General features: G+C 30.1%; 2 protein-coding genes across 8 annotated transcripts; both read right to left on the reverse strand.

The window, feature by feature from the left end:
* Positions 1 to 1,167: 1,167 nt before the first annotated feature.
* LOC145750244 (adhesion G-protein coupled receptor G7-like) lies at positions 1,168 to 14,105 on the reverse strand. Of its 4 annotated transcripts, none has more exons than XM_082566232.1 (25): positions 14,010 to 14,105; positions 12,430 to 12,525; positions 12,227 to 12,359; positions 11,575 to 11,697; positions 10,575 to 10,693; positions 9,602 to 9,688; positions 9,402 to 9,534; positions 8,753 to 8,875; positions 7,674 to 7,799; positions 6,950 to 7,072; positions 6,561 to 6,683; positions 6,229 to 6,366; positions 6,007 to 6,108; positions 5,652 to 5,782; positions 5,226 to 5,384; positions 4,833 to 5,024; positions 4,399 to 4,638; positions 4,193 to 4,309; positions 3,959 to 4,096; positions 3,567 to 3,676; positions 3,213 to 3,420; positions 2,677 to 2,821; positions 2,202 to 2,362; positions 1,951 to 2,124; positions 1,168 to 1,662 (listed from the first exon to the last, which is right to left on the reverse strand). In XM_082566232.1, exons 3-25 carry the CDS (start codon positions 12,306 to 12,308, stop codon positions 1,453 to 1,455), a joined length of 3,264 nt encoding a protein of 1,087 aa, XP_082422358.1. In that variant the 5' UTR covers positions 12,309 to 12,359; positions 12,430 to 12,525; positions 14,010 to 14,105; the 3' UTR covers positions 1,168 to 1,452. The 4 variants fall into 4 exon arrangements, with proteins under 4 accessions (XP_082422358.1, XP_082422359.1, XP_082422357.1 ...); XM_082566233.1 differs by having other exon boundaries at positions 12,227 to 12,331; positions 12,430 to 13,150; positions 14,010 to 14,081; XM_082566231.1 differs by having other exon boundaries at positions 12,430 to 13,150; positions 14,010 to 14,081.
* A 136-nt stretch (positions 14,106 to 14,241) lies between these two features.
* On the reverse strand, positions 14,242 to 24,243 carry LOC145750517 (adhesion G-protein coupled receptor G7-like). 4 transcript variants are annotated; one of them, XM_082566573.1, is made up of 19 exons: positions 24,115 to 24,243; positions 23,335 to 23,469; positions 22,806 to 22,931; positions 22,398 to 22,535; positions 21,912 to 22,013; positions 21,635 to 21,765; positions 20,765 to 20,923; positions 20,412 to 20,603; positions 19,771 to 20,010; positions 19,573 to 19,689; positions 19,246 to 19,383; positions 18,897 to 19,006; positions 18,515 to 18,722; positions 18,073 to 18,217; positions 17,673 to 17,833; positions 17,413 to 17,586; positions 16,386 to 16,530; positions 15,196 to 15,289; positions 14,242 to 14,364 (listed from the first exon to the last, which is right to left on the reverse strand). In XM_082566573.1, the coding sequence occupies exons 1-18, from the start codon at positions 24,167 to 24,169 to the stop codon at positions 15,234 to 15,236; spliced, it is 2,532 nt and encodes an 843-aa protein (XP_082422699.1). In that variant the 5' UTR covers positions 24,170 to 24,243; the 3' UTR covers positions 14,242 to 14,364; positions 15,196 to 15,233. The 4 variants fall into 4 exon arrangements, with proteins under 4 accessions (XP_082422699.1, XP_082422698.1, XP_082422700.1 ...); XM_082566572.1 differs by lacking the exon at positions 14,242 to 14,364 and having other exon boundaries at positions 14,912 to 15,289; XM_082566574.1 differs by lacking the exons at positions 14,242 to 14,364; positions 15,196 to 15,289 and having other exon boundaries at positions 16,001 to 16,530; positions 19,771 to 19,929.
* Positions 24,244 to 24,490: the final 247 nt, after the last annotated feature.

Below are 24,490 nucleotides of genomic sequence, written 5' to 3' on the forward strand. Positions count from 1 at the left end.
TCGCACTCTAAAAACAATTTCCCCAAAAGTCAATTGTAAATATATATTTCAGGGGTAAAAGGTGATTTTATCTTGTTATGTAAGAAGCGCCTAGGCGCTTCACTGGCCACAGGATATGACGTCTTGTCACGCTTGATTTCGTCTTTCAATATCGAGTTTTTCTTGCTGACGCACGTGGTATGTGTTATTTATGGTGTTTTGGTACTAAAAATAAAACAAATACTGACGTCATAAAGTTACTTTAAAGTACTAAACTATCTTGTTACAAGCAGGGGTAATTAAGTGTAGTTTTTTCATTTTTTATGTACAGATTTTATTTACAGGACCGGCAGCGTGGTGTAGTGGTCACTGGTAAGAACACTTGCTACACTACATGAGGTCGTGCGTTTAATCCCCACTGCTCTCATGCTGTACCGCCCTTAAATAAGGCGCTATAAACGGTATAAACCTCTGCTGAGCCAGCACTTAAAAGGCAGCTTTATTATTGGGCAATTATAAACTATAGTATCAAAACTGCAAAAGGCAATTCAAGACTGGGTCGGAGTAACTGATGCTACTCTATGTTTAGGTCAGGCATTCTGCTTTCCACATCAGAGGTTAAGATATATACCAAAAAATGTATATATCTGGTTTTCTCTAATTATTCTTCTTAGTAATCTATGATGTTAATGAAAAAACTGCTACTGCCTCGATTAAGAAAGATAATATATTGAGCATTTAACCTTGATTCTTACCAAATGATATTCTAAATTAACCTTTGTCTTTAAGCTTGTAGAGCTATAACTCCCATACTAAAACCATTTATTTAAAAAAGTATCAACAGTGCATGTATTAAGAAAAGGTTTGTTTAAATACAAAAATGATTTGTTAAAAGTAGTAAGATCACTTGATTGGACTTTTACTATCCCAACAAAGCTGATCGGACAAAATATTTCAGACTAAGCATAAGTAAAGGATGTTGTCCAACATACTAGAAAACTTTATTTGCTAAAGGTAATTTTTCTTTATTCATTTATTTATTTTTTATAATAGATGAAATAGTTTTTTTTAATTTAGATATTATTTTAATTTGTTATATATTATTTTTTTAATTGTCATTTTTTAGTTTTTTATGTAGCCTAAACAACTTAAAAGTATGTTATAAATGTTTTTAAACATTTTGCGGTAATGTTTTTCATTTATTTTTTTGCTTAAGCTTTATTAAGGCACTTAATTTTGTACATACGAAAAAACGTTGAAACATACAAACATGTAGAAAAAATGCTTACGCTGTTTTATGTTCATCAACAGTCACAATTATACATTGATTTAATTACAATCCCAGTAAAACAAAATCAATTTTGTTTTTTTTAATAAGCATTATTAATCAAGATATATACAGCATGAAGTTAATAAATTGAGATATCTACATTAATCAAAAATCTTTTTCTTTTTTAAATACGACCCTTAATTTTAATCTGGGCTTATAACTGTGGCATATATGTGATCCATTTCCACAAATGACAAAGTGTTGTCGTACTGGTTTTTAAGATTTGTATCTTTTGTACCAGCACTTAAGTCATTCTTGCTGGCCGGGACACCCTTTTTATGGAGGAGTATTCGCCGCCATTCATTTTTAACATTGTTGTTCCGTATGCAGTGCATTAAAAAAATAAGTACACCCTAAAAGTAGTTTTTAATGGTAAAAATTAGTTTAATTTGATCCACTAGTGACATAATGAATTGATTAGAACATCTTATTTCTAACATGAGTTCATTGAGTCGACTCCACTGCTCTTAAATCGATGAATAAAGTAAGGTGCCATTAACACACACTTTACATTTGAAACTGAAAACTTGAGGCTTGGTCAGGTTAAAAAATGTTACCATATAAAGTTGGCTAATTTACATCAAGCATAAAAAAACTAATAGTTTAACAATTTATAAATTATTATTGTAACATCTTTTTACCTGCAAAGAAGTGAATACTGTAAACAGCCAGCTGGTGGTATAAAAATAAGCCAGGCTATCGGAAAGTAGCATAAAATATCCAAGTATCCAAATCAATCCCAAAGAACATAAGATTGTTATGGCAATAACCAAGTGTATCTTTATGCTATCTTGTGATTTGTTTGAGGACGAAACCTATATGAAGCAGCAAGATAGTTGACTACTTCAATACATTGTAGTTATTTGTTTAAACGTAATAAAAGGTAATTTACTTTTTTTCGTTTCCATGTAACGTTTCGCACTACCAAAAAAAACATTACTACATTGAAGACAATGATAAGTCCAAAGGGAAGAAGAAATGCAAAATACAGGGAGTAGCCATGAAGCCAACAAAGATTTTCCGTTAACATTGCAGATGTTGCAACTGGAGCAGCTTTTTACAAAATGATAAAAAAATATCTTATTAACCTCGCTGTTTAAATTAGCTGCTAGTGTCTTTGCACTGTGTTTAAGAATATAAGGCTGTAAGTATAGTTTTTTTTTGCTTTCATGAAATTTATTTAAAGTTGTATATTGCTTAGAACCACTAAACTACTAATAATATGTCAAATAGGTATACACCCAAGAGGCTATCGGCCAATAATAAAAAAAAATAAGGTAAGAATAATGATTCCATGTATTTTTGGCTGAATAAAATTAAAAAGTATAACTTAATTTAAATGTAAGTATATTACAAAGTTGTCAAACCTTTTTGATAAATTGGAGGATCTTGGGTTGGATCTGAAACTGCAAGAGTGATGATTGTATTGATAACCACAATTATTAAAGGAGTCAGGTAGCTAATGATAACAGCACCCTTCATGTAATTTGAACTCCAAACTTTGTCAAAAATCTTTAAAAAAAGAACAATGTTTTTGATATACTATTGTCTTTGACACGTGAAGGGGAATTTCAAGGTTTCAACAAAAAGTAATATCTGTATCCCTTACTCAAGGGTTCAAGTTGCCGTTTACATTTTTGGATATTAGAAATTAAATTGACTAATAATTAACCTGTGGTTTGATTTTTTACTTTAGCAAAAGCTATTGGCAATTCGAAAGACTTTTTCAAAGTTGTTGGGACACGGGAACAGTTAAAATTACATTTGGAGCCTTACTTTAAAATTAAGTGTTCTAGCCAATACACGATACCACTGGTTTATAAATTGGTATCTTAGAATTTTGGTATGACATTCAATTATAAATTTTTTTTAAAGCTAATACTACTTCCAGTAAACAAATTACCTTAACTAGTGACTTGTATAAGGTATAAGCGTATACTGCCGTCCAGCACATTGTAGAGAGCAAAAAATATTGCAGCAGCATTGTAGCAATAATGCACCCGATAACTTTATCTCTCTTATCAATTCCAGCCAAAAATACAATGTAAACACAAATAAGGTTCAAGCAAATATGTATATTAATTTTGCTAGATCTCCTTTCGAGTATTTGCCTGAATATGAAATTTTTAAATAATTGTTTGCAGAATTTAAAAGAATTCATATACTAAAATATACAGATACACACGAAGAAAGTTTATAAAATACGATAAATTTTTAATTCACCGGTTATAGGTAAGTAGATAATTTAAAAACATACTTTGGTACACTAAGTACAATCACAGTTAGAACTAAGAACACAATTGATATACCACATCCAACCTTTGATGCTACAGATAGAGCAACATTCGCTGTAACTCTGTAGACGTTCTAAAAACAATTATGCAAATTGGTTTTAGGTGATCTATCCATTTTAATAGCTATTTTGTAATATTATCTGAACTATCAAGTTTTAAATGATGTTACATAAATAAAAACTGGTAGTTTTAAAGTATGTTACATAAATAAACTGGTAAACTCATACTTAATACATTTGACCTTACTATATAAAGTCCTGAATTTGATTTCCACTAAGTCTGAATATATTCGATTAAGAATGGGTATTTTTTTATATTTTTCAGTAATATTTTGTTTAAGTTAAATTGCTCTTACAAATATTAGTGCAAAGTTCGTTAAGTGGGTGCATCTGCATTCAGCTGGGTTCGTACTTTCAACTAAAAAGCAACCTTCTGATGACCAATCATTTATAGTAAAATCCCATGAAACACAAGTTTGGTTGAAGTAATCATTCTAAAATTAAACAAATATTAGTTTAAAATTTAAAATGGGTTCTAACATAGGTATAGATATAGAATTAAAATATATTTTTATCGAAAAAGTAAATACTTCGAATCTATTATCGGTTGGCCTTTTTCCAGGAGTTGCAGTTATGCCTTTGTGACTTATTATTACAGGTTCAGTTAAACCTGTTATTTGTTGTTTAGCTATATCTGCCGATGCAACCTAAAAATCAATAAATCTATTATATTCAACATATAATTGAATGCCTTGAAACTTTATACGAATGGAACTATTCAGTAGGTTGTTTTTACCCAATCAGTTGCATCTTGACTTGGAAACAGAGCGCTTAGTCTATACAGCAAAAACACGCTCCGGACGATGCTTTGATCCAAAAAGTGACTTTGAATATTTTGGTTTTGCAAGGTTCGAGCCATTTCAAGTGCTTCAGCAGGAATGTTTATTGAAATCGGCTGAATAGTTTGTGTTGAGTTTGTACTATAAACTGTTGGTTGAAATGTAACTGGCTGGGTTAGGTCACTCATATCAACAATCTAAGTTTAAAAGATATGCTGTTAAAATAGTTTCACATGCAGTGTGTGTAGTGTTTAGAACTCTTGGGTTTAACTATATGCGGTACTATGTTTAATTCCAACTTTATTGTTACGATGGCGATAAGTCAGATAAGTGAAATAAGCTATTGTCGTGTAAGTTAAATAAGCTTTTTATTTATGTAGTGAACAATTACCTCAGCAGCAATATTAAGTGTTAAAATCTGTAGATTTCCGTTATTTGTTTCAACGGAAAAGCCAATGTTGGCTAGAGATTGAACCAAGGATGTAGCCATGTCAGTCATACCCTGGTTGACATTAGGAGCCATAATCTGCTCTGTTATACGATCCCCAATTGCCACAACATTTTCATACAAAAATGAAGACACCTTGAATCGTATAAAATAGGGGTTTAAGGGTCATTTTTGCCCCAATAAAAGCATTAATAAGGAATTCTATTAGATTATTTTTTTAATAGTTTTAATTAATATCCTGTTTAAAATGCAGCATTTAAATGACCTTAACATAGGATATAAGATCTTGTAATGCATTTACAAAATTGTTTAAGCAACTAAATTACAGTAACTTACACGTTGGTTGTCACTTATATCTGAAATAACATCAACAAAATCAATGGCCATCATAATCTCTTCGTCGGTAAGATTTCCAGAGTTTTCTTCCAAAAGAAGACTCAAAATTCTAGTTTGATCATTTAAAAACTGATTTGTGTAACTCACACCTCTATTAATCTGTGTTGTAACAAAAAAATTTACTTCGCTTTTGTCTTGTCTGGAGTTATATAATTTCTACATGCTCTTTTTAGCACAAACATTTTTAGTCTTGACTTTAAGATAATAATAATTTAAATATATATATATATACATAAATATACATATTTATTAAAGACAGTATTGAATTTTTAATAGCCAAACAACAAACTTGCAGATTGATGCTGTAGGTAAATAAAAAATCTAGCATATGAAATGAAATGTTAACATCTATGCTAAATATACTACCTGAGAGGTAAGAGTAACTATTGTTTGGTTGGTGCACTCAATTGCATTAAAACTTTGAAGATCGAAAAATGCAAATTCTGATGTAAAATTATTTCCTGGAGCTACACAACGAATAGTAGCAATTGCATACCCTAGAAAAATATTTTTAGTAGCAAAAGCATAATATAATAAGTGCCGAAGTCAAAAAATAACATTAACGTAAGATAGTGATTATCGAGTAAGGTTGAGTATAGGGTAAAACTAAATTTTAACAATTGCCTATCTAAGAGTAATAAGAAATTTTGTGAAAGCCTTAAAAGTAAAGAGTAAATTTGAAAACCATACACTAAAACAATTTCGATTTTAGGGTAATTACCAGCTGGACATCTTTGGTTAGAGTAAGCCAACAAAAATGGAGGTGTTCGATCAAAAAAATAAGTTTCCCCATCCACAGTAATTTGTTCAGGTGCACAAGAACCTATTTAAACAAAAATGTCAAATAGTAAGTAAGATTCTGATCAATATAAACTTTTTTTCCAGTTTGATATTTAAAAAAAATATTTTGTTGGTTAAAAAAAGCAAAACAAATTGTTGAAACCTGTATTTCTTGTGCAAGACCCATCTTCATTGGTGAATGTTTCGCTGTTACATTCACAATTGAAACTTCCATTTGTGTTAACACAAATATGATTGAGAAGTGTACAATTGTGAGTTTCTGCTAAACATTCGTTTATGTCTAAAATAATAGTATTCAAAGTAAAAAATATGATTATGTGAAATTTAGATCACCTTTTTTTAGTAAACAATTGGTCCTAAATTTATAATACGCATTTGCTTAAAATTTTACAATTTACTACTTAACTAGCATGCCAAACATTTTAAAACTATAAATATTAAAGTGGACAAATCGTAAATTAAACCAGTGCTTACCCGCACATATTTCTGTATTTTCCTCAAACAAATATCCAATTGGGCAATTACAAGTAAAACCGCCAACTGTATTTATGCACTCGCTTTGGGTTGGACAAGGAGAATTTGTACACTCGTCAATATCTAAACAATAACATTTTTATTTAAATAAAAATCATCTGTTTCATAAAAAATCGGCTTGAGAAGAACTGCAATAGCTTAGTCCTTACTAAAGTATATATATATAGATATAGCAGTATAGACACAGCATGTATACTGTTTATATATGGACCTTACCTCAATTTGTTAATGTAAGGACTATGTTAAAGTTCCAATCCAACAAGAAAAATAGTTTTTTAGACATATATTTATAGGTAAACTTGGAGACTGTTGTATTAACATTAACATACCTGCACATAATTGTGTATTCTCCTCATACAAATATCCGGATGTGCAGTGACAAATATAGCTGCCAACTATGTTAATGCAGTCGCTTAGGGATGGGCAAGGAGAAGTTATACACTCGTCAATATCTAAACCATAACATTTTTATTAAAAAAATAATTCTCAGTTTCATAAATAACCGGGCTAAATAATGGAAGGCCTGTTTTCATGACGTACGCAACGTAATGTGATGTAGGATTGCGCAACCATTTAAAATAAACCGGCAGCGTGGTATAGTGGTCAGAACTCTCCCACCATACACAAGGTCCTGTATTCGATCCCCAGTGATCTCTTGCTGTAGCGCCCTTGAGTAAGGCCTTATAAATGGAACAAACTCCTGCTGAGCCAGCACTTAATTAGCAGCTTAGTTATTGGGCAATTATAAACTATAATATCCAAACTGCTACAGAGGCAACTCGAGATTGGGTCGGGGTAACTGATGTTATTCTATGTTTAGGTCGCGCATTCGACCTTCCCACATCGAAGATAAAGATATATACAAAAAAAAAATTTACACGTACACTTTTTTGCGAAAGTTATAGGAGATTGCGCAAATTTTTGTGGCTGAAGCGAAATTTATGCAAGATTTTGTAAACGGTATACTATTTTTTAGATACTTTTTATTAAAATTTATGAGCGCCTGGTAAACGCATTTATGTTATTAATTACCAACAAATTGCAATCAAATACCTTGGCATACTACAGAACTACTATTGTTGTAAGTAAATCCAGTTGAGCAATTACAAGTAAAACTTCCAACTGTGTTAATGCATTCTCTATGAGTTGGACAAGAGAAAAATATACATTCGTTAATATCTAAACAATAAAATAATAAAATTTGTTTTGTCATTTCGCCTGTTGCTTTATGGAATATTTATTGAATTTCTTTATATTTACTTTTAATAATTCTTGCAAAAACTAAAAGAGGAAAAATAATTTTAGTTATATATTTAATTGTTGGTTTGATAGGGGGACGCAACAGTTTCTAACGCCTCGTTTGATAGGTACAAGTTTTTTGTTGAATTAACAATTTATTTAAAACGGGATCATTTTTTGTGATATAATTTCCATTAATTACTAAATATTTTTAAACAGGTTTTTTCTTTAGTATATTAGTGTGATTTTAGTGTAACCGTAACAAATCCGCCTTTTTACTTGTTTACTTTAAAAGTCGTAATTTTTATCGCGTTTTGTAAATACTAGCTTGGTCACTTTTTTGTGCTCGCTTTTGCTGTGATCGCGTGATCTGTCGTTTTCACGTGTTTCAAATGAATGTAATGCTTGTTTGTTTTAAAATTAAGTGATATTTAAAAATCAATTATCAGTTTCATAAGTAAGCAACTTAAAAATGACTGTAATGGCTTATTCCCTACCTGAATGTGTCAATATAAGAGCCATTGTAAAAGTTTCAATCTAACAAGATTGAATTTATAGACAAATATTTTTGGTTACAACGTGAAGATTGCTGTACTAACATTAACATGTCATGCACATACTTTTGTGCCATTAACTTTAATGAAGTCAATTGAGCTACTGAAAATTTGCGCGATGCCAATTAACTACTAAAAAATATTTCTATAGGCAATTAGTTATAATCTTCTTTAGATGGTTTATGGGTGGCTTCAGCACCTTGATCATGTGTCAAATAATCAAATGTTTTCTAAGCTTTTTTATAGTTTAAAGAATAACTGTAAAAGGTTTTGTTCCATATTTGAAATGCCGTTGTAGATAAATTGTTAATAAGTTCAATTGTACTAACATTATTATACCTGTACATATTCTTGTATTCTCCTCAAACAAATATCCAATTGGACAATTACAAGTAAAACTTCCATCTGTGTTAATGCATTCGCTTAAGGGTGGGCAAGGAGAATTTATACACTCGTCCGTATCTAAACAATTATTTTTAATTAGTTGTTAGTTTTATAAGTATAAATCTTTCGTTGGATTAACAATTTATTTAAAAAGAGATCATATTTTTGTAATGTATTTTTTATTAATCACTAAATATTTTTTAAATAGCTTTTTTACTTTGGTAAATTTTGTAAAATTATTAATAGTGTAACGAATCCACGTTTTCACTTGTTTAATTCAAAAGTCGTAATTTTTATCGCGTTTTGTAACTACTAGCCTAGACACTTATTTGTGCTTGCTTTTCTGTGATCACGTGATCTGTCATTTTCACGTGTTTCAAATGAATATAATATACATAGTGTTAAGTAATCTTCGTGATGCAAGTTTGCGGTCGGTTGTGCGTTTATTTTAGGCAATTAAAAACTTTATTTTATTCGTGCACTGTGCATCACCACACAAGTTTATTGGTTTGATTTCTAAGTAAACTTAAAAACATTGTAAACAATCAAACTTTACATTACTTTACATAAGGTTATAAAGAAATATTCAAAATAATATATTTACCAATTGAAATCCAAGTTAGATTAAAACCCATGGCAGTTACGATACTATCAGTAAAAAATGTAATTGTGATTTCTGAACTCATAGAAGTGAAGGTCGGGGGAGTTTCTGTTCCACAATAACGTCGACCGTTAACCTTAATATTTAACACAAGGTGATAAATTGACGACTTTAAAACAAAAAATTAAAAACAAGATTTTTACCAGTGTTCCATTATCCCTAATTTCCAAATAATCCCACTGGCAACCTCCTCCTTCAAGTACAAATGCCGAAAATATAACTACAAGAACCTATAAATATATTTTTAATTTAATTTAAGCCTTGTGTTAATATTATTTGGCCAAATTGGTTGTTAGGGAACATCCATTATAGTTTACGTTGTTTTAAGGTGAAGGCACTAACTTCGAGTTGACGCTTATCCCGGATTAAACTTGAGTTAAATGGCTAAAAAGTTAATCCGCCAACAGAGGTTGTTTAAACTAGAAAGTAACTTTAAAAACTGCTGCAGTTCCTTAACTGTAGCCTACAAAGCGTGAATTTTCTCTCTCTAAATACCTCACCCCTGCGTATAAAGTTAAAAAAGACGCCTAGCCTTAAATCAAAAGTAAATAAAATACAATATTTTTAAAGTTATTTTTTTGTAAATAACTTATTATAAATTATTTTGATTAAAACTGGTCACTAAGTAAAAAGTATAACATTTCGAAAACGCTAAACTAATTTTTTTAATTTAACTTTGCCGATTTTTTTGTTTATTTTGGAATAACCAGCTAAGCTTTTCTTTGTTATCAGCATTTTAAAACCACTAAATCTACATCGACTTTAATTTCAGATTTTATTCAAAAAAATGGTTTTAATAGTATATTACCAACACTTTGAATTGTTTATCGGGTAGAAAATTTCTCTAACTTAGTTAAAGCATATAGGCACTATGCTTGAAAAGCTCACCCTAAAAATAATTTAGTTAACTTCGTTATTTATATTAACACGTACAGTAGGTGTGGTCACTTACTTCAATCAATCAATAAAACCCACTAATACGTTACTTTAATAAAAACATAAAAACATTTTATTATACAGATACAAGATCTGCATCTTTTTGTACCCAAGTCAAAACTAGCTGTTGATTATAATAAATTTCGGATTTTATTTAAAAAAAGTAACCATTTAATGTACCTGGCCTTGAACTGTACTTATTGTGTAAGTGCAGTTAAGATCATTTGGATAATCATCGGGAAAATTTGTCGAAGTTAAAATGCCGAAAGGTCCAGTAAACTCTAATTGACCGCATTCAGCTAAAAACAACTTTAGGTTAGTGTTTGCTCCGTGGAAAAATATGAAAATTCTTAAAATATTTAGAAGAACAGTGAAGTGCTTAAATAAAAGCTATAATAAATTTTTAAATTAATACACATATTTTAGATTTCGACAAAAAAGCGAAAGTAAATGTTATGTTTACCTATACATAGTTATGATGAATATTCAGTTACGGCCTTACACAATAATAAACAACATACTAATATTTTTTAAACTGTAAAAAGTTTGAGACTAAAATTTTTTCATTTAAAAAGGTAAAGCTTATATAAGACAAAGAATACTGACAAAGAAGAATATGTTTCTAAATCAACGATTTGCGGGTGGACAGTTGCAATTGTAACTGTCATTTGTGTTGTTACATTCGCTTGGAAATGGGCAAGGGAAACTTATTTACTCGTTAATATCTAACAAAACATGTTTTGAATTAAGTGATATTATCAGTTTTATAAGTAACTGATTTAAAAATGACTGCAACGACCTTAAAGTTTCAATCCAACAAGATTTAGTTTATAGCAAATATTTTTGGTTACAACGTGAAGATTGCTGTACTAACATTAACATGTCATGCACATACTTTTGTGCCATTAACTTTAATGAAGTCAATTGAGCTACTGAAAATTTGCGCGATGCAAATTAACCATTAAAAATATTTCTATAGGCAATTAGTTATAATCTTCTTTAGATGGTTTATGGGTGGCATCAGCACCTTGTCGCTATAAGCGATTTATTGCTAAATAATCAAATGTTTTCTAAGCTTTTTTTATAGTTTAAAAAATAGCTATAAAAGGTTTTGTTCCATATTAGAAATGCCGTTGTAGATAAATTGTTAATAAGTTCAATTGTACTAACATTATTATACCTGTACATATTCTTGTATTCTCCTCAAACAAATATCCAATTGGACAATTACAAGTAAAACTTCCATCTGTGTTAATGCATTCGCTTAAGGGTGGGCAAGGAGAATTTATACACTCGTCCGTATCTAAACAGTTATTTTTAATTAGTTGTTAGTTTTAGTTTTATAAGTACAAATCTTTCGTTGGATTCACAATTGATTTAAAAAGAGATCATATTTTTGTAATGTATTTTTTATTAATCACTAAATATTTTTTAAATAGTTTTTTTACTTTGGTAAATTTTGTAAAATTATTAATAGTGTAACGAATCCACGTTTTCACTTGTTTACTTTAAAAGTCGTAATTTTTATTGCGTTTTGTAACTACTAGCCTAAACACTTATTTGTGCTTGCTTTTCTGTGATCACGTGATCTGTCGTTTTTACGTGTTTCAAATGAATATAATACATAGTGTTAAGTAATCTTCGTGATGCAAGTTTGCGGTCGGTTGTGCGTTTATTTTAGGCAATTAAAAACTTTATTTTATTCGTGCACTGTGCATCACCACACAAGTTTATTGGTTCGATTCCGAATTAAACTTAAAAACATTGTAAACAATCAAACTTTGCATTACTTACATAAGGTTGTAAAGAAATATTTAAAATAATATATTTACCAATTGAAAACCAAGTTAGATGAAAGCCCATGCCAGTTACGATACTGTCAGTAACAAATGTAATTGTGATTTCTGAACTCATAGAAGTAAAGGACGGGGGAGTTTCTGTTCCACAATAACGTCGGCTGTTAACCTTAGTATTTAACACAAGGTGATAAATTGACGACTTTACAACAAAAATTTAAAAATAACAAGATTTATACCAGTGTTCCATTATCCCTAATTTCCAAATAATCATATTGGCAAAATCCTCCAAATCTTGCTTCAAGTTCAAATGCTTCAAATGTTACCACCAGTACCTACAAATGTATTTTTAATTTAATTTAAGCCTTTTATTAATATTATAGTATTTGGCCAAATTGGTTGTTAGGCCACATCCATTATAGTATACATTGTTTTAGGGTGAAGGCACTATAACGTCGAGTAAACGCTTATCCCGGATTAAACTTGAGCTAAATGGCTAAAAAGTTAATCCGCCAACAGAGGTTGCTTAAACTAGAAAACAATTAAAAAAATTGATGCAGTTCCTTAACTATAGCCAACAAAGCGTGAATTTTTTTCTAAATATATTACCCCTGCGTATAAAGTTAGACGCCTACCCTATAATCAAAAGTAAATAAAATACAATATTTGTAAAGTTTTTTTTGTAAATAACTTATTATAAATTATTTTAATTAAAACTGATTACTAGTTAAAAAGTAACATTTCGAAAGCGCTAAACCAAATATGTCAATTTAACTCAGCAGATTTATCGTTTAGTTTGGGATAAACAGCTAAAGAAGCTTTTCTACGTTATCAGTATTTTAAAACCACTAAACCCACATCGACTTTAATTTCAGCTTTTAATTAAAAAAAAAATTAAAAGAAAATTTGGTGAAATTAAATTGCCAGAAGCTCCAGTAAATTCTAATTGACTGCATTCAGCTAAAAAAAACAATTTTAAGTTTGTGTTTATTCTGGCTAAAAATAAATTAAACAGGCTTAAGATAGACTGTTAAAAAAATGCCTAAAGCCAAGGCTAATATTTAAAGAATTTTTTAATTCTAATAAAAAAAATTAAAACAATTTTCGCACCAAAGCGCACCCAAAATGTGTAGGAAAGAAATTGATGAAACTGGTTTAAATTAAAGGGAACCGAAATGGAACGGAAATAAATAAAACGTTAACAAATGGAACGGAAACCAATAAAGCAAAAACCTTTGGGACAGAATTCGGTAAAACTGATTTTTACTGGATAATATATATTTAAAGTGAATTTTTCTTAAATTAAACAAATTGACCAAAAACTGTTGAAACAGATTTTTAATAAAACGGAAACAAATCAAAAACGGTTCAAACTTTTTTTTTTCTTTCTATTTATTTTGTTTTATTTAAATTCGTTGCAACAGTTTCTGTTCCAATTCTTCTTTTTTATTTGTTCCCGTTTCTCCTCCTTTCTTTAAAGCAGAAACTGTCAAACAAATTCGCTTGATTACGATCCGTTTCATTAGTTTCTTTTTTATTTGTTTCCGTATCATTTAATTCCGTTCCATTTAATTCTGCCCTATTTAATTTTGTTTTATTTGTTTACGTTCCATTTAATTAGGTTCCACTTGTTTCCGTTTCATTTGTTTTTTTACAACAGTTTTTAGCACCCCAATATAACAGCGGGTACCACTATTGTTTATTTTATTAATAAATTAAAAATTATTCAAATTTAAATTGCAAATTTTGTGCAATTTTTTTTAAATATTTTAAAATCATTTTTATTATTTTATTAAGTTAAAAAAGCGTATTTACTTACTTTTGTTTAAAATCAAGCAACATAATATAGCCAAAAAATTAAATTTCTGCAACATTATACCTAAAACTTTTGGAAAGAGCAATTTAAACAAATAACACGTTTAGCGAAATGAAAATTTTTAACACCAACTTTGCTCAATATGAGAAAAAAACGCTAATTTTGGTTATCCCACAAAATTTATTGATCCGTAAAACAAAATTCCCCCAAATTTACTTTGTTTATTTTGTTTTAACCTTTGCATTTTTGTTTTACCACCGCTTGCATTAACATACCTTTTTAACGTTTTCTTACGTGTGTGGTTGTTTCACAGCAATTCCACACAAAGGGTTATTCTTTTTCCCGTTAAATTCTATATCTGAAGAGGAAATTTATATTTCAAGTTTTGCATAGGTAATCAAGCGTAAACATTTTTTCAAAGTAACAAAACAGTTAATTGAAGAAAAGAAAGATTTTTGGCGCCAAATTAAACCACAACAGGTAAAACATATTACGAAAAATACACACCTAAAAAGGTAGACATTACTGCATAAAACAAAATATCAAAAATTTATCGAGCCTTCCCATTGATTAAGTTTAAAGTTAAGATTTTATCACTAAAATATTTTTTATTTTCCATACATTGTTATTTAATTTTTACATATTTCAATAACAAGTTGAATTTAATATAATTGTAGCCTATGTAGGTTTAATAACAAGTAACTGGTTTTGGTTATGTTTTCGTTTTTGTAAGTCAAGGATAAAAAAAATGGTTGCCTTTTTTATTTTGTATATATATTTATCTTCGATGTGGGAAAGTCGAATGCGCGACTTAAACATAGAGTGACATTAGTTACTCCAACCCAGTCTCGAGTTGCCTGTGGCAGTTTGGGATATTATAGATATTATAGGTTACGAGCTGGCTCAGCAGGAGTTTATACCGTTTATAGCACGTTACTTGAGGGCGCTACAGCCTGAGATCGGTGGTGATTGAACCCAAGACCTCTTGTGTGGTGTAGCAAGTGTTCTTATTCTGCCGGTCCTATATAATTCGGCAAAGTATTTCTTATTATACAAGGGTTATTCTGCAAAAAAATCGTAAAAATATAAATAATAGCTCAGTAAAGGTAAAATAGGTGCAATTCTATATTTTGGGGATAAAAAGTGTTTTTTTCTTGTAAAATAAAAAGCGCTTCGACGCTTTACTGACCACAGGATATGGCGTCTTGTCACGGTTGATTTCATCTTTCAATTTTGAGATCTATTTTGTCGTCGCACGTGGAAAGCGTAGATCGTGGTTTGTGCTAGTTATGGAGTTAAAAGATAATTAAAATAAAACAAATATTACCGTCATGACTAAAGTTAAAATAAAACTTACTTATCACTTTACTAACAGGAATAATTTGGTGTAGTATTTTGTATTCATGTACAGGTGTATATGACTGATAAATTGTTTTAATTACCCTGACAATTAATTTATAACGTCAAAATAAAAAATGTTAGTGTCTTGCTTAAAAAAGCAATTTAATAAGGATCAAACCGAAAACCTTCTCTTATGTTAATTTTTAAGTAAATATTGTCGTTAAACTTGTAGAGCTAACTGCCATATAGAACTCGTTTACCAATAAATTTAACAGTAAACAAAAAATTTACAAGCAGAAGTTAGTGACACCAACACATCCTGAAAAAAGTTGAACTACCTAAGTTCATTATTAAGATTAATTGCTTGGGGCTTTTACTACCCAACTAACCTGGCCTGATAGAATATTACAGACCAAGCAAAATTTTTTTTTTTTAAATAGCAGGTTGTCCAACATTCACAAAAGGTAGTTTTTCTTATTTCATCTATTTAAAATTTTTATATAATTAACAAAGTTATAAAATTTTCTTGTTTTTTATTTAAATTGTATATACATTAGCTTGTGTATTAATGCCTTTTAGATTTTTCATGTAGCCTTAGCAACTTAAAATATCTGGTTATATTTGTTTTTAAACTGTTTTACATTAATGTGTAATATTTATACTTTTATACCAAAACAAAAAAAGTTTTACAGTTGATTTTTTAAAACCTTTTTGAGGCACCCAATTTTGTATACATAAATTGTTTTAAAAAAATTTATAACAAAAACATATCGGAAAAATTTCTAATATAAAAAAATCACTTTTGATCTTTTAACATAGGGATTTCTTTTATAATTTATTGGTATATATACAGTATTTAGTAAATTATTTATAAAACAACTGGGTAATAATAGAAACCTTTACTAATATCAACATTACATAAAATAAGTCAAAATGTCTTTTTAAACTCAAAAACATAATCTTATTTCTAGACTTTGTTTGGAATGGTGGAATATGTGTTTGGTTTCGTAACTGAGGAAAAAGTTGTATCTCTTGTACCTTTAAGAAGTGGATCTCCTGTACCAGAAAGTGGATCTCCTGTACCAGAGGGATACTTTGCAGGCGTTTTACCGAACACTATTAGCCACCATTCCCTTCTAACATCATTGTTTCGAAGGCAATGCATCAAGAAAATAAGTACACCCTTAAAACATTTTGTATACCAATTATATATAGTTAGTATAATAATATGATAAAGGCAACAAAATATACACATTACATTTCTAAGAGCGCCCACAACACCTTAACTAGTTGCTTGGTGTTTTAGTAAAAACACCTGATTTCATAACATAAGGTCATTAAATTGATCTTTAATGCTTTTTTAAGGTACCATAAACAGTACAAACTTAAAATCTAAAACCAAAAACTCAGGGGCTTGGTCTGGATGACAAATGTTATATCTAGGGATGGGCCAATCGAATCCGAGTCCGAGTACTCGGCCCGAGTATTAAGAATATTTTAATACTCGTGCTCGTCGAGCATTTTTTAGTACTCGGACGCCGAGTAATAATTTGTCATTTAAGATCGTATACGGTTTACTAAACATAAAAAAACGCGAGGTTCGCCTTTTTCTAATAATTTATAATCTACTCTCAATTATATAACGTTATTTAAGCAACGATTGCGCAACAAATACACTTTTTACTTCGTAAAATTTTACGCATAATAGATTTGAGACTTCTACATTTTCGTTTGGACTTAAAATGATATTGCTATCAGCGGTAAGTAGTTTTGCCAACATTAAACACTTTATAATTCATGAATACGTGTTTTTTGGCAAATTCGCAGTTTTAAAATTATGCGGGAAAGATTCTCGTGAACAGTTATATACGTTTAAATGACGTCATAACCGAGTACTCGGACTCGGCCGAGTATCGCGACAAAATACTCGGGCTCGTCGAATCCGAGTAATTTGGATTTCAGCCCATCCCTAGTTATATCATAATGAGGCTTGGAAGTCCATTATTTTACACTAGACATAGAGATATTAGTAATTAAACATTTTAAAGAGAAACATAATGCTTACCTGCAGAGAAGTGAATACTGTGAACAGCCAGCTTACAGTATAAAAATAGGTCAGAGAATCAGAAAGAAGCATAAAATATCCAAGTATCCAAATTAAACCTAAAGAACAGAAGATTGTTGTAGCAATAGTCAAGTGTCTCTTTATGTCATTTTGTGATTTTTTTGAGGAACTAACCTGAAAAAAAATAAAGCAGCAAGATAGTTGAATAGTACAATACAAAATGGTTATTGGTTTTAATTTAATAATAACAATTATTCTACTTTCTTTCGATTCCATGTAATGCTTCGAACCACCAAAAAGAACATGATAGCGTTGAAAATGATTACAATTCCAAAGGGAAGAAAAAAAGAAAAATACAGGGAGTAGCCATGGAGCCAACAAAGACTATCTGATAACATTGCAGATGTTGCAACTGGAGGAGCTATTTACAAAACAATAAAAACTATAAAATTAACTTTATTGGAGCTGTAGGTATAATTTTTTTATTCTATTGTATTTATATGTTATTATTACATTTACTAAATCACTGGTTGTGTTAATTAAGTACATTCAAGGCAGTTTGGGTTAACAAAAAAAATAAGGTTAAATTTAAGATTTTGTGTAAATTTAGCTAAAAAAATAACTTAATTAAAGTTTTTGTATAAATTAGGTTCAGCAAACCTTCTTGATAAATTCGAGGATCTTGGCTTGGATCAGAAAGAACAAGAGTTACAGTTGCATTTATAACTACGATTATCAAAGGTGTCAGGTAGCTAATGATAACAGCAATCCTCATGTAATTTGAACTCCAAACCCGGTCAAAGATCTTTAAACAAAGTGTAACAAAAAAATCCTTGACTCAATATTAAGCTTTTAACATTTAGGGTACTATAAACTATATTGCCCAATAAATAAACTGTTAATTTTCATGCTTTGCCAGAAGTTAATACCAATTCTTGCGCCCTAATAAAGTCGCTTTAACATGGAATCTGCTAAATCAACCCAGCACCTTATTTATGTAGTATTGCCAAATATTTGAACCACCATATATATTATACTGCTGGTTTATAAATTAGTGTTTTAAAAGCTTGTAAATTATAAAAAGTGTTTTAAAATATATTACCTTAACTAGTGACTTGTATAAGGTATAAGCATATACTGCCGTCCAGCATATTGTAGAGAGCAGAAAATATTGCAGCAGCATTGTAGCAATAATGCACCCGATAACTTTATCTCTCTTATCAACTCCAGTCAAAAATATCATATAAACACAAATAAGGTTTAGGCAAATGTGTATATTCACCTTGCTGGATCTTCTTTCAAGTATTTCCCTAAATAAGTAAGGTTTAAAAGTTGTTTGTAGAACTAAACATAATTTATATTCTAAAATACAATAATACACATAACAAATGCAAAAAATATTCAAATAAATTCTAAATACATAGTTATTCCATTTTTGACACAAATCATTTGAAAAGAGGTTTGTCTGTAATTTAAATACATACTTTGGTACACTTAGTGCAAATACAGTTAGAGCTAAGCACAAAATTGATACACTACATCCAACTGTTGATGCAATAGATAAAGCAAAGTTTGCTGGAACTCTGTAGACATTCTAAATAATGAATTATATATATTGTTTTTTATTTTTTTTTATTAATTTTTTAATTTCAAAGTTTTTTTATAGGTAAATTCTAAAGCAAATTTAAAAAGTATATTACACAAATAAAACTAATGACCTGTAGTAGTAGTAAGCGCACTTGGCTTCACTACATGAGGTCCTTTGTTTGATTCCCACTGATTTTAAATTTATTGGATTAAAAATTTTATTTTTATAAAATAAATTGTTCTTACAAATAAACGAGCAAAGTTTGTCAAATGGGTGCATCTGCATTCAGCTGGGTTCGTGCCCTCAACTAAAAAGCAACCTTCTGATGACCAATCATTTATAGTAAAATCCCATGAAACACAAGTTTGGTTTAAGAAATCCTCCTAAAATTGAACAAACTTCAGTTTAAAATTTATAAAAAATGTTCATATAAAACTGCTGTTTGTGGTGTGTTGTAAATTTTTAAACCATACTGCAACAAGCAACTTAATGGAAAATGGCTGAAGGAGTAAAAAGGCAGCCCATGAGCGTAAGATACACAATTAAATTATTTTCACTGTTACAGTAAATACTTCGAATCTATTATCAGTTGGTATAATTGTTGAAGTTGCAGTTACACCTCTGTGAATTATTGTCACAGGCTCAGTTAAACCTGTTATTTTCTGCCTTGCTATATCTGCCGATGCAACCTAAAAATCAATTAACTATTTAAAAGATGCAAAACACATTATTACAGTAACGTTAAACAGTATAACAAAGCTTTTTCTCACCCAATCAGTTGTATCTTGACTTGGAAACAAGGTGCTCATTCTGTACAGATAAAACACACTTCGTACGATGGTTTGATCCAAAAAGTGACTTTGAATATCTTGAACTTGCAAGGTTCGAGCCATTTCAAGTGCTTCAGCAGGAATGTTTATTGAAATCGGCTGAATAGTTTGTGTTGAGTTTGTACTATAAACTGTTGGTTGAAATGTAACTGGCTGGGTTAGGTCACTTATATCAACAATCTAAGTTTAAAAAAATCTGTTGGTAAATGTGGGTAACCTGCAGCTTGGTGTAGTGTATAGAAAGAACCCTTGTCTTTACTACATGGGTCCTAGGTTTAATTCCTGATTTCATGTTGTAGCGCCAATGTGTAAGGCCTTTTAAGTGGCAATAACTCCTGTTGATCCATTAAACAAACGACAGACTAATTAAAGCCCACGGTTTTAATCATGTCTTTTTTAAGGTAACATATATTACTCTACATTAAGGCCATAAAGTTGGCCTTTCTAAATTGGGAGAGTTATAAATAGCCCAAAAAATATTTGATAAAATTAAAACCATCTTTTTAAATGATTTGTATATTTGCAGTAGATATAAAGCTGAATTTTCCCTTATTTACATAATGTTGGTAGTAATAAATTACCTCAGCAGCAATATTGGGTGTCAAAATTTGTAGATTTCCATTATTTGTTTCAACAGAAAAGCCAATGTTGGCTAGAGATTGAACCAAGGATGTAGCCATGTCAGTCAAACCCTGGTTGACATTAGGAGCCATAATCTGCTCTGTTATACGATCCCCAATTACCACAACGTTCTTAAATATTGATGATGACACCTTGAATAAATGTGTTAAATTTATTAAGTTTATTTAAATAGGTGTTGTACAATGGACAATTTTGCTTTAATTAAAGCATAAAAAATAGTTTATATTTATTTTACTGTTTTAATTAGGATCTTCAGTTTACATGCAGTTTTTAAATAATTACTTTTACTTACAGGTTGATTGTCACTAATGTTTGAAATAATATTAACAAAATCAATGGCCATCATAGTTTCTTCGACGGTAAGATTTCCAGAGTTTTCTTCCAGAAGAAGACTAAGTATTTTAGTTTGATCATTCAGAAACTGATCTGTGTAATTTACTCCTCTTTCAATCTAAGTCGCAAGAGAAAGTGATTTATATGGGTAAAGTGTTGTTAAAAAATATATTTAATCACCATATGCACTCGATTTTGTTATTGCATTGGCATGTTACAAATATTCTTAATGTTGGTATCAAGATACTTACATACATTTTTATATAGGCTACATATATTCTTTGGAAAAACGATATATAGGCCCAAAAATGTAATAAACTTGAGTACCTAAGACATTTTTAAAAATTTTGACTTTATTAGCTCGATAATAAACTTACAAAGTTACCTCGGCAGGAGTTTAAAACCTTACTCAAGAGCTTTACAGGATAGAAGAAGTCATCATATATATATTTTTTTAAATTTTTGTATATATCTTTATCCTCGATGTGGGAAAGTCGAATGCGCGACTTAAACATAGAGAAACATCAGTTACTCCGACCCAGTCTCGAGTTGCCTGTGGCATTTTGGGATATTATAGATTATAATTGCCAGATAATTATACCGCTGATTAATTGCTGGCTCAGCAGGAGTTTATACTGCCTTACTCAAGTGCACTACAGCATGAAATCAGTGGGGATTGAACCCACGACCCTATGTGTGGTGTAGCAAGTGTTCTTACCACTACACCACGCTGCCGGTATAAAAACTGTGACACCCTGCTACTTGTAAATGTAAAATTTAGCATGTAAAGGTAATAAAATGTTATTTTGAAATGTTAAATATGATAAACCTGTGAAGTGAGGCCTAATATTGTTTGGTTGGTGCACTCCATTGCATTAAAAGTTTGAACGTCAAAAAAGGCAAATTTTGACGTGAAATCATTTTCTGGAGCTTCACAGCGAATCGAAGCAATTGGATACCCTGGAAAAAATTAACACTTTTATATTTTCGAACACTCTCAATACCTATTCAACAAAATAGCAACAAAAAACAAAAAAAAATAAAAAAAACATAAAATTAACGACTAAGTTTAAAAACTTTTATAATTCAATTTGTGAGTAGATTACCAGCTGGGCATCTCTGCTCAGAGTAAGCCAACAAAAACGGTAGTGTGCGACCAAAAAAATATGTTTCGCCATCTTCAGTTATGTTTGCAGGTGCACATGAACCTATAATAAATGATGAAGAATAATAATTTGTTAGATTCTCATCATTATAAACTTTTATATTTTACCAATTTTCTCTAGTTTAATACTTTTTTTTGTATATATCTTTATCCTCGATGTGGGAAAGTCGAATGCACAACTTAAACATAGAGTAACATCAGTTACTCCGACTCAGTCTCGAGTTGCCTGTGGCATTTTGGGATGGCTCAGCAGGAGTTCGTACCGTTTATAGCCCCTTACTCAAGGGCGCTACAGCATGAGATCAGTGGGGATTAAACCCATGACCTCATGTGTGGTGTAGCAAATGTTCTTACCACTACACCACCTGCCGGTCATTTAAGATAAGATATACTTAGTGGGTTAAAAATATAAAAACTATTCTGATACCTGTATTTCTTGTACATGACCCATTCTCATTGGTGTAAGTTTCGTTGTTACGTTCACAATTAAAACTCCCAATTGTGTTAACACAAATTTGGTTGGGAAGTGTACAATTGTGAGTCCTTGTGAAACATTCATCTATGTCTATGAAGAAGTTTTCAAAGTTTATAAGAATATTAATTGTAATTCAAAAAATAACTTGATTTTATTTTTTTAGGTTTATGTTAAGCAAAATATCATAAAAAAATTATTCCTTGCTAAGTTTGGAATTATTGTTAGGCTGTGTATTTATTTTTTCTTAACTAGTTTCTTGAAAAATAGCCTGTTAGTTTGTTGCTGTGGTAGATGTAGTTTTAAAGAAATTTTTTACTTTTAAACATAAGTTGCAAATTTCCTTTTATTTCACTTAATTACCTTCACATACTATAGAACTATTGTCGTTAAACATAAATCCACTGGAACCAATGCAAGTAAAACTGCCAACCGTGTTTATGCATCGACTTGGAGATGGGCAAGGAGAATTTAAGCATTCGTCAATATCTAAAGAATAGCGTTTAAGTTAAGATTGGGCTAGGTTAATACTAAATCTGTGGTTAAATTAACAAATTAATTTTAAAACTGACTATATTAAGTATATATACAAACTTGGTATCGTACACGTAGCAAAACCTAATAAGCTGTAAAAAAATTGGCGTTAATTTCGACTCGTATACAACACAACTCGTAGGTTTTTTAGTAAAATAGACCAACAAGAATGTGGTATTGGGGTTGTTTAAGGGGTAAATTGGCTTCAGTTTAAATTAACATGGGACTAAAATGGAAAGGAAAGTTAAAACGGGAAGGATAAAAGGCTGTTTGAAATTTCGCGACACGAAGACCGAAATTTAAGGTAGGCTATGCTATGAACAGAAACTTATGGAAAATAATTCTAACATTTTTGCACCTGAGCAAGTTATTCCGTCGCCACTATATCCCACTGTGCAATTGCATGCAAATTCACCGGGAATGTCGTTACAGTCAGCATTTTGGTCACAATTGTTAGTTGCACATGTAGTGCCTTGTCCCAACACTAAGCTACCTGTAAAAATATAATAAATTTATTTTTTAAGAGTGCATTAAGCTTTGTTAAGTTATTTATTTTGGCTACGGCCAAACTAAATCAAAAAATTAAAAATATTAAAATATAATCTGAAAAGGGTAACATATGGTCACGGGTTATAAATTAATTTAAAAAAAGCTTTCTATAAATAACGGCTATATGTATTTTATTGTTTAACAAATAACGAAAACATTTTTTACTATTTAGTTTATAAAATCTCATCCTTAACTTAAACCCTTTTTATCTTCTTTCGTGCATGACGAAATTCCAAAACAAATTGGGCAGGGTAAAGCAAGTGCAAAACACCAAACAACAATTACTTAAGTTATATGCAAATAAGTCTGCCAAAGTAAATTTAGATTACACAGTTTAGGTAGGTATTCGTTTAAGGGAACACAGTTTACCGCGTATTCATATATTACCAATAGCAAAAGGTGCGCACCAAACCGTTAATCGTTAATTTATGAAGTTAAATTTTCGTTAAATTTAACTTTTAAGATAATTTTTTTTTATTAATAAATTAAAAATTATTCAAATTTAAATTGCAAATTTTGTGCAATTTTTTTTAAATATTTTAAAATCATTTTTATTATTTTATTAAGTTAAAAAATCGTATTTACTTACTTTTGTTTAAAATCAAGTAACATAATATAGCCAAAAAAATAAATTTCTGCAACATTATACCTAAAACTTTTGAAAAGAGCAATTTAAACAAATAACACGTTTAGCGAAATGAAAATTTTTAACACCAACTTTGCTCAATATGAGAAAAAAACGCTAATTCTGGTTATCCCATAATGTTTATTGATCCGTAAAATTCCCCAAAATTTACTTTGTTTATTTTGTTTTACCCATTGCTTTTTTGTTTTACCATTTCTTGCATTAACATACCTTTTTAACTTTTTCTTACGTGTGTGGTTGTTTCGCAGCAATTCCACACAAAGGGTTATTCTTTTTCCTGTTAAATTCTATATCTGAAGAGGAAATTTATATTTCAAGT

This window comes from Corella eumyota, chromosome 4, assembly GCF_963082875.1.
Source record: "Corella eumyota chromosome 4, kaCorEumy4.1, whole genome shotgun sequence".
NCBI classification, from domain to species: domain Eukaryota; kingdom Metazoa; phylum Chordata; class Ascidiacea; order Phlebobranchia; family Corellidae; genus Corella; species Corella eumyota.